The 9,931-nt window shown below is 58.1% G+C and overlaps 1 protein-coding gene and 2 long non-coding RNA genes across 4 annotated transcripts; 1 reads left to right on the top strand and 2 right to left on the bottom strand.

The window, feature by feature from the left end:
* The first annotated feature begins 1,222 nt into the window (after nt 1–1,222).
* Nucleotides 1,223–2,387, top strand: HAND1 (heart and neural crest derivatives expressed 1). The gene is made up of 2 exons (XM_027682866.1): nt 1,223–1,726; nt 2,285–2,387. Exons 1-2 carry the CDS (start codon nt 1,223–1,225, stop codon nt 2,384–2,386), a joined length of 606 nt encoding a protein of 201 aa, XP_027538667.1. The 3' UTR covers nt 2,387.
* Nucleotides 2,388–7,405: 5,018 nt separating this feature from the next.
* Nucleotides 7,406–9,228, bottom strand: LOC113967185. Of its 2 annotated transcripts, none has more exons than XR_003534112.1 (2): nt 9,158–9,228; nt 7,406–8,172 (listed from the first exon to the last, which is right to left on the bottom strand). It is a non-coding gene; the product is annotated as an uncharacterized LOC113967185 (long non-coding RNA). The 2 variants fall into 2 exon arrangements; XR_003534113.1 differs by having other exon boundaries at nt 7,406–8,223; nt 9,158–9,223.
* On the bottom strand, nt 9,223–9,824 carry LOC113967186. Its single transcript, XR_003534114.1, has 3 exons — nt 9,719–9,824; nt 9,331–9,424; nt 9,223–9,244 (listed from the first exon to the last, which is right to left on the bottom strand). It is a non-coding gene; the product is annotated as an uncharacterized LOC113967186 (long non-coding RNA).
* Nucleotides 9,825–9,931: the final 107 nt, after the last annotated feature.

Genomic DNA, 9,931 nt, shown 5'->3' on the forward strand with positions numbered 1-9,931 from the left:
TGTCTGTATGTAATATACATACGGTGGCATTGTGTGTGCGGCATCTCTGTGCTGCTGGTGTATGTAATGCATGTGGGTGCAGTTACATGCATGTATGTGTGTGTGTAACATGTTCAGGGTGTGTGTGTAACATGTTCAGGGTGTGTGTGTAGAGCACAGAGGGTTGTGCAGTGTCTGCAGCATCTCTGTCTGCGGTACCTGTGAGAAACACATCCAGTGTATTTCTGTGAGCAGCACACAGCCATGGTGTAACCACACACGTGCAGGGAGCATTTGCACAGCGTGGGTGTGTTGTACACGCGTGCAGTGCACATCTGTGTGCAGCTGTGCAACCCATGGAGCAGCCGTGGGCCATGAGCCCCATGTACGGGGAGGGAGCCCACACCCCATCCCTGCCATCCCGAACCCCGGGGGTGCCGAGCCCGTTCTCCCTTTGGTGCCTTCTCCTCCTCCTCTCCCCGGCTCCCCCGACTCCCCGGGAGCGGCCACGAGCTCCCCGCACTGCCCAGCCGGCCCCGCAGCCTCCCCGCGCTCCGCTCCCACGGGGACGAGCCTGCCCCGCGTGGGGAGTGGGGACTCGGCTCTTGGGCAGCAGAAAGCCCCCGGGTCACTGCGGCCCCGGAACGCGCACACGGCCCAGCCCGGCCGTCGTGGGTCCGGACACCCGCGGTTCCCCCGCCCCGCTGCCGCCTCTCGTCCCCCGCCGGAGCGCGGCGGCTTTCGGGGGGCTCGGACACCCCCGCCCCGGGAGCGGGGATGTAAGCGCGCCGGGGCGGGGGCGGGGGTCCCTCTCGGGTCTTTCTCATCCCCTTCTCCCTGCAAGCAAGGAGCAGGCGGGGGGTGAGGGCAAGCGGCGGAGGTGTGAGCCCAAACCCCCGAGCCCGTAGCGCGGCGCACGCCCCCTCCGCCGCCCCGCTCCCCCCGGGGCCCCCGCGCATCCTCCCCTGCCCACTGGCTCCGCGGCGGGGGGGCCGCGGCCCTATATAAAGGCAGGGTCTGGAGGCTCCAGAAGGGGTTAAAAAAAAAACCAACCCAAACCAAACAACAAACCCAAAACCCCAAACCCCGACCGCCCCACCCCAAACCCCACAGCCGCCTCCACCACCGCAGCCCCGCGCCGGAGCCGCGCTCCCCGCTGCCCACCGCGCCCGTCCGGCGGGGAGCGCCGCCCGCCCGGCCATGGAGCGCTGCTGAGCGGCCCCCGGGGCCAGCGGGGCGGACCATGAACCTGGTGGGGGGCTACCAGCACCACCACCACCACCATCACCACCACATGCTGCACGACCCCTTCCTTTTCGGGCCGGCGGCGCGGTGTCACCAGGAGCGCACCTACTTCCCCGGCTGGGTGCTCAACCCGGCCGAGGGGACCCCCGAGCTCGCCGGGCAGAGCCCGAGTTACGGCCCCGCCGAGTACGGTCCGAACGGCCCGGGGCGGCTGGAGGCTCTCAGCGGCCGCCTGGGACGGCGAAAAGGAGTCGGGGGACCCAAGAAGGAGCGGCGGAGGACGGAGAGCATCAACAGCGCCTTCGCAGAGCTCCGTGAGTGCATCCCCAACGTGCCCGCCGACACCAAGCTCTCCAAGATCAAGACCCTGCGCCTGGCCACCAGCTACATCGCCTACCTGATGGAGGTGCTGGCCAAGGACAGCCAGCCCGGGGACACCGAGGGCTTCAAAGCCGAGCTCAAGAAGGCCGACGGCAGGGAGAACAAGAGAAAAAGGGAGACGGTAAGAGGCGGACCGGGTCCTGCGTCCCTGCTCTCCGTGGGCCGGGATCGGGAGGGGAAAGCCCCGTGGCCGGGGGTGAAAAAACCTCCAAACTCTCCCAGCCCCGCTGGAGCCTTTTTGCCCAGCGTAAAAATAAATTTAAAAAAAAAATCCGTGGAAGAAAACTCGGAGGAGAATAGCCCATCCAACTTGCCCGGAGGGTTCCCGACGGGCCGGAGAGGCTCCCGGGCGCTTTCCCCGAGGGATCAGCCCCCGGGACCGGCCGCGGCGGAGCCTCCCCTCGTCTGTCCTTCACCTCTCCCGGGAGCTCTCCAGGGAGGAGCAGGCGCGGGAGTGTTTCGGAGCAAAGGCAGACGCTTCTCCCCCTGCTGCAGCGGGTGGGTGGGGGAGCAGGGCCCCCCAAAACCCCTCTTTATCCACGGGCTGGTAGAGCCGCTCGGAGCCGCGGGGCCTGGCTCCAGCTCTGCGGAGGGCGCAAGGGTCGGGCGGGCGGCCCGGGACCCCGCTCCTTTCCTGACCGCTCCTTTCTCCCCCTTCTCCCCATCTCCTCTCCCGCAGCAACCCGAGGTCTACTCGCAGCCTCTGGGTCACGGCGAGAAGAAGCTGAAGGGCCGAACGGGTTGGCCCCAGCAGGTCTGGGCTCTGGAACTGAACCCCTGAGGGCTGTCCCGGCGCCCCGACGGCGCTCCCCGCTCGCCCCTCCATGTGCAATGTCGGAGATCCTGGCCTGGCCCCGGAGTCCATCCAGGCGCAGGATGCGGGGACCTGGCCTGGCCGCCCCCCTCCCGGACGGATGCTCCGCGGGAGAGAGGCGAGAGCGCTTTGCGGGGCCGGGTCCTGCTCGCCCCGCCAGCAGCGGGGACCGGCCGGGCCCTTTCCCCCGTCGCCCCCTCCCCCGTTTGCAGTAATCGTTGCTCCTTCCCGCTGCCAGCAGCGATCGGCGGCTCCTGCCCTCCCGGGCCGGGCTAAAACGGTTCGATTCGTTTGCTGTTGTAAATACGAGTCCCCGACCCCTTCCCGACCCTGTCCGCTGCCTGACCAACGTGTGGGTGCGGTGAAACTACCTAGAGGTGCATTTGGGAACACTCCTGTGCCGGGTTTTCTACCTCAGATCTGCATGACCACTTCCCGAGGGACCGGGCGCGCCACACCACGTATTTAAAACTGAATAACTAAAAAAAAAAAATTAAATAAAATGAAATTTAAACTTTATGCAAACGGTCTCGGGTCCGAGCCCTCTGCCTTCCCCTGCTCCGGCAATCGTGCAGCTGCAGCCGGGCCCCCTGCGCCGTCCGCGGGGCGAGGGGTGCTGCGGGATTAAGGACCCCTCTGAAGTCAGTACCCTGCTGTAGGGCCGATCCATACGAGGGAATCCCTCCCCTGGTGCCTTGGGCAGCTCCGTGGGATCCTTTGGGACTCGTTTGTGCCGTGCTTGCTCGCCCCGGGAGCTGGCAGGGCTCTACAAACGTGTACCCGCAGTCTGCCCCAGGGCACGAACTTCGCCCCTGCCCTACAACCCCTTTCCCCCCGACTCAGGAGACCTGCTGGAGGAACTGGACTCGTATTTGGCCTGGGGAAGGATGGCAGGATCAGGCCTCTACAGCGTCTGCGTGGCACGAGCACCGGTGAGCTGTGGAGTGCCACTTTTATTGCTGCCACGCAGAGAAGCAACACTCGGCTGCCCTTCCCTGCCCAGGCAGCTCACCCGGCTCTGACACCAGGAGCACTTTCTCCCAGGGATCCCCTCTTGGGCGCTGCCTTGGCCAGCGGGGGATGTTTTGAAGGCACAACATCCCCTCTCCTCCATCCAAATGCGATGGACACCACGAGCCTCAGACATACGAATGCTCACACAGCCTAAAGTCATCTCTGCCACCTCTCAGGCATAAATCCTTAATAATCCTTAGTAATTAAAGCCAAATCCTCATTCCTTTATTCTGTGCACACACGGTTTTCCTACCAGAGACTACCAAGACGTGTGTGCAGAGGCTCAGGGCCTGATCCTGACTTCCCATGCCGTTGCTCCCAGAGACACCAGGATAAACCCTTACACTCGTCGGCTGCTCAGGAAAAAGAAAACCAGCATAGGGAAAACTTGTACATTATTGTAGGGCTAATCTGAGAGCTCAGCAGGGAGCTTTACATTTGCTATTTGAAACCAAGCTTTTGATTGCGACCAAAGGTGTAGAAATAATGATGCAGCATCTGTAAAACGCTGACATGTCGGACAATCTGCTTGTGCAGCCACACACACCGAAAATACCCCAGCTCACCCGTGAGGAAGCGGCTCGGGTTTTACAGCAACTTTGTGTGTGTGTACAAATACAGACGGACAGACACACAAACATTCGGGGGTCTGGCCAGCGTAATTAAATCTTGATGAAGGATCTGGCTGCATGAATCAGTCTTCCCCCCTGCAAGGCTGCCTTCCCAGCCCCTGATCTATTTTCCGATCTCTTTGAGTGAGGCTGAGATAAAAATTGACTGCCTGAGAGGAGCAATGTCCGTAGTGTTTTTTGTTGCTGTTGTTGTTGTTGTTGTTTTTTGTTAGAGCTATAAAAAGTTTAGCATGGTACCAATTCCAAGAGTAAAGTTAGAGAGTAGGGCATTCGTAAAACCAAACTCATTCAGGGGGAAAAAAAAAAGGAAAAAGAAAAAAAGAAAATGTACAGAAAATCAGCCCCAACTATCCTATTTTACGGCTAAGTTTCACAGTCCCTTAAGTGTCGGGTTTTTACGGGAAAGCTCCCAAGCCATCACTAACACTGTAATCCAGCGCCCCACAAATGTATGGAGCCCCCGTCCTGTTTACGTGTGCCAGCCGGTATCCCTGTATCCATACGGCACCAATCGGGGCTGAGGGAAAGGGTTAAATGGGGACCTGGGACTTGCTTTGCTGCGTGAGGCAGGGGCGACTCTGCACAGGAGCCGTGTCCTCGGTCCCGGCACACCAGGCTCCATCTGCAACATCACCCGCCGCCTACGGACATTTTACTCCACCAAAAACTTCCACTGCTTTTTATTTTACGGCTTTCCAGCTCTGCTTCTGGGATGGGGCACCCTGCACCGCCGGGCCGATGTCCTGCGTGCATCCGCAGGAATTTCGCTTTTCTTACCACAGGTTTCTGCTGGTAGTACCTGCTGGCTGCAAACTTCTAGGGAAGGTGTCCCCCGTGCCAGCCTCCCCTGCTCTTTTGGGACTTTGCAAGTGAAAACGCTCTCCGTTTCCACGGCTGCAGAGGATTTCCCTGCCCAGCAAAGGGGTTTCCGCCTGAGATATTGGCTCCGTGTTTTGGGGGAGAGTGGGTAAAAAAAACAAAAACAAGGCACTAAACATTTCCTGTAGGCAGGGACTTCCCTGCTCCCCAGAACGCTTTGGAAGGGCTGTATTTCCCGGGAGCGAGTTCCATCCCACCTCGACACCGGGCACGCGGTTCTGCCGCGCCGGGGTCGGGAAGGGGAGTCCAGGCTGAGCTCAGCGCCGGTTCCAGCCTAGGGTGGGGTCACCCCTTCACCCCCAAAGGGAGAGGAGCTGCAGGGGAGTGGGAGTCCTGCACAGGAGCAGCTTCCCTTCCTCCGGCAGCGAACCTGAGCGGCTGGGGACGGAGTCTCGGCAACCTCTGGCAGAGCTCCCGGTGCTCCCTGCACCAGAACTGGCTGGAAGAAGAAAATTCCAAGCCACCAGCTTGGAAGTTTTGGCTATTTAGGGGCCTAGCTCGTCGGTCAGGGGAGGTGGCCCTGCACACACCTACAGCGCGACCCTGCCGTGAACTTGATGCCGTTGGGAAGCAGCTCGCTCCGGGCGCGCCGGCTGCAGTCGGCAGTTGCCTGGACAGAAGCACACGCGCGTCGGGACCGCTTGGCCCGGGGCAGCATCATACGTGCCATGTTCCCTGCCGCTGGAATCCAGCCACGAGGGACGGTGGAGGGGACTCTGCTGCCTGCCCTGGCCAAGGGGCAAGTGCTGGGGGAAGAGGGGTTGTCGAGCACTTCCCACCTCTCGCTCTGCACCTCTAGGGTTTGGTGTGCAAAGGAATGGCTCCTTTTTTGCCTTTTTTTTTGTTTTGTTTTTCCCCTCCCTTTCTGCCAAGCCCAGACCCTGCTTCTTGTTGTTGTAGGTATTTATGGGCCTGTTTATCTGATCTCGGGGGAGCCTATTCTTATCTCAGAAGCAGCAAGGGAAGGGTTACACTGGACAGCTCGGTAGACAGGATGGAGCCAAATAAAATACCAATCCGACAAAAAAAAAAAGGAAAAAAAAAAGAGGGGGGGAAGAAACCCCCAGCCCCAGCCACCCGCTCACCCATGAGCATGGTCCAGGCTGCCAGCTGGATTTGCCAGCCCAAAAACAGCTGCTGAGTTTGGGCAGACAGCACAGCCCTGGCACAGAGCAGAGGAGAGCGCAGTGTAATGACCCTGAAAGATGGGAAGAAAAACTAATTTAAAAAGTTTCAGATCGGTCGTTACGGCCGTTCTGTTGTGATGCTGCTGTTCGCTGTTTCCTTGGGGTGAGCACAGAAATGTCCCAGCTCGGGCTCAGAGGCACAGCCGGCCCCAGCCTTGGCAGGGACTCACTCGAGGTCATCCCGAAGGTCACGGCCAGGGCCAGCGCTGCTGCCTCCCGTCAGGGGGCCCCTCTGGGCTGGCCCCAGCCGGTGACACAGGGTTGGGGGAGGTGTGGGACAGGGGCAGCTCCCTCCGGACACCACCCTGGCAGGGAGCGGCAGAGAGCCCCACCTCTGCTTGGCCTCCCTGGAGCCCAGGCGTGCAGCAGGGCTCGGCCAGAGTGAGTAGGATGGGATGGGATAAGATGGGATGGGGCTGGGTGGGATGTGCCCTCCTGCCATGCCCAAGCAGGGGAACAAGGGCAGCCCCATGTCAGGGGTACCCCCCGTCCTTGCCCCCTCCCCACCCCACGCCCCACTAATTACCGCTCTGAAGGAAGCGCCCGATAGTTCAGGCCACTTAAGGTAGCCCCAGCCCCTCTCAGTAAGGGGAATTGGGCCATAATTTGTTTTCGGTGTCAAGATGGCGTCAAAGATAAGACAAAAATCTCCAGGTTTGGGGGCTAAAGAGACAGGAGAAATCCTGACCCGGGGCCGACCTCGGAGGAATGGCCACAAACCCCAGTGAGTCACATGGCAGGTGAAAGATTTACTGCCAGGGGAGCTTTTTGATCCTCTCCCAACACTCGGAGCCTCTTAGCCCAGTTGCCGGCTCCCAAGTCAGACTGTCTCCTGGGAACACTGCTCAGGTGGGAAGATTTTCTATCCAGCTGAGCCCCCCCCCAGATCCAAAGTTCATGACATGCAACAGCTCCTCCTCAAATCTCTGTGCTCCTGGAGTCACGTGATTCTGAGACTTGTCTGAAGAGAAGATGCATTTCTAATCCATAGCTGTAGAAATTATATCCAAGCATGGGAAGACTCTGGAGCCATAAGGCAGATAAAGACTCTATGTTTTTTACTTTCTTGCTTTTGTTTTATTTTCTAAACCAAATCCAAACTCACTGGGTTTTCACCCCTGTGGCAGTACCTGCTTGGGACCAAACACTGAGCTCTGCCCAGGGGATATTTTTCCATGCAGCTGCCTGTGCTGGGAGAAGACCGAGAACTCTGCACCTTGGGACAATTTCCCCAAGACCATTCCTCAAACAGTGGACAAACTAATCATCCATCCCATGTCCCTACCTCTCCAAAGCCAACCTGGATTGCTCCTTTATTCCAAGAAGGCCCTTTCCCCAGTGCAGAGGGTTGTGAGAAGTGTGTATTTACTCCTTTCACAAGACTCACATGCTTGGGGTGGGGTTAGCCATGGTCACTATGGCTTTCTGCAAAATGACCTGTCCTCGTCCTGCTCCGTGGTGGAACTTGCCTTAGCAAGGACCTTCTCTGGCAGTGCTGACACTTGGCTGCTGATTTTTCACTGATCTTCTCTCATGACATCTCAGCACAGCCCTCAGGTGAGGCTGGGCGGTGTGGGGTGGCACAGAAGCTCACTTGTGTCTCACACAGCAGCTGGATTTGAGGTCCAGGATGGAAGCTGGCTGGGAGCTGGTGGAGCACCAGTGCCATACAGCTCAGGACAGGACCCAGTGCCATCCCCACAGCTCTGCGATGCTGGATGAGCTCTGCCTCTTCTGGTTACTCCAAAGCTGAAGTGCAACAACAAACCTGCAGATCAGAGGGGCCAAGGAGCCAGATGGACCTGCTGGAGCATGAGTGGGAAGCACAGGCTGGGAGGAGGGTGTTCACTGGCGAGAGGGGAGTGAGGGGCACTTACCCAGGAGGCTTGAGCTGAGAGACTGCAGAGCAAGAAACCACGCTTGGAGCCTTGCTGAGTCCTTGTGACAGATCCCTGAGGTGGGGAAGGCCCTTGCTTGCAGTTTCCTCTTCCCCTGCTTCTTCTTTTGTGTGAGGAATTCAAGTCCTGACCACCCTGAAAGACTTTACAGTAACCAGAGTAGGGGAATTTATGGCGTCACCCGTGGCTGAAAGCTGAGGGATTGAGAGGAAAAGGGGTTTTTTTTCCTTAGACTGGAGCTACCTTGACAAAATTCTCATGGCCTGTGACTGACCTGCAGGAGCAGCTGAGGGGGAAGTGGGGACCAGAGCAGGCTGGTTTAATTGCCTTGGCCAGGAGCTCCTTCCCAAGCTGAGATGTGGGAAGGAGTTACGAGTCTGAGCTAGTGCACAAAGCTTGTGTCAACTCCGAAATTCCCTCCTCTGCTCACCTCCACTGTTTGGCTTCCGCTGCTTTGGTCTGCTGGCTGATGGAGAGGAGGAGGGCAGGCTGCGCACTGGGACTCATCAGCTTGGCTCAAACTCAAGCCTGGGCTGCTGTGTTCAACAACTCACCTGACAAAATACCCAGGAACCAAGGCAGCTGCTTAGAGCTGAACCCACACAATTCCATACCCAGCGCCCTTAAGAATCTTTTAGATTTCTTGGAACATGGCATAAAAATGCGGGAAGGCCCTTGTGGAGATACCTTTGTTGCCTTAGGGAGCGATGAAGGACTTGGAGAGATGAGCAGCTGAGAGGAGTGGGGAAAATAGGATCAGGAAAAGGAGAAAAGGAAGACAAGGATTAGCCTGGAGAGGGACAGCATCTCCCTGGCACTGTAGTTTGTCAGTACCCAGTGCTATCACTGTGCCAGTGAAGGCCTTCAACCTGCTTTTTACCCCCAGGAAAAGGAAGCCAGAGAGGGCTGAGGTGAGTCAAGGCCAGCAGTAGTGAACCAAGGGCTCTGCATTTACAAGGGAGTCAGGGTTTATGGCCAGTAAAGTGGAAATCGCAGGAAAAAATTAAACAACCTGGTTCTGTTGGAAAGGTGGACCGGACAAGGAAGAGCTCAACAGTCCCATTTTAGACCAGTGGGATGCTAATGGGATGCCCATCACTGTGCTCTCTGGTCCCTGGCAGTCCATACCTGTGGTAGGAGAAGCAGCAGAGCCATCTCAGCTGCCTGACACTTCCCTCTTCCCCACAGCACCATGTGGTGATCATGTAGTGCTTCCTGCAATACGTAAAGGCAACAGATCCTGCAGAACGTTCCCCAAAAAATTAAGTAAAAGCACACTGTGGGGGGGTTGAAGTACTTACAGAAGAAAATGGCACTGCCTGCAAGGGTTAGAGGTGGGAAATCGACTCCAGCTCCTGGCAGAGACTGAGTGCTCGTGGAACTGTGCAGTTATCTCTTATTGGATAGAGGGGAAATAAATAAATTATGAAAAAAAAAAAGCACCCTGAGGCTGTCCCCCACACACTCCTCCTGCTCAACCACATCTCTAACACACAAAACCATTAAATCCACATTCACATTTTTCCCCAGCCCTCTGTGCTGCCCTCTCTGCTGGGGAGAGCACAAGTGATGCCTGGTTTCCATCAAGGCTGCGAGGAGGCCGCGGGGCGGCTCACGCAGAGGATCGGACGTGTTCAATTTCAACGTCCAACCAGGGGAAAAAAAAAACCAACCCAAACCCAAACAAACCATTTTTATGATCTCCACATCCCAGCACAGCATAATCCCGCTTCCGGTCTCTGACAAGCACAGCCAGCTCCTGCCGAGGAGGCATTTTTGGGATGGGGACACGGCCCTGGTGCCCCCGGCAGATGCCCCGGGCTCGGAGGTGCAGCTGCCGAGCACCCACCTCCCGTGTTCCTGAGCTAACACTGCCCTCACACGGCAGCCGGGAGCGCAGAG

The sequence above is a fragment of the Neopelma chrysocephalum genome, unplaced genomic scaffold, assembly GCF_003984885.1.
Source record: "Neopelma chrysocephalum unplaced genomic scaffold, ASM398488v2 Primary Assembly neopelma1_63, whole genome shotgun sequence".
NCBI classification, from domain to species: Eukaryota; Metazoa; Chordata; class Aves; order Passeriformes; family Pipridae; genus Neopelma; species Neopelma chrysocephalum.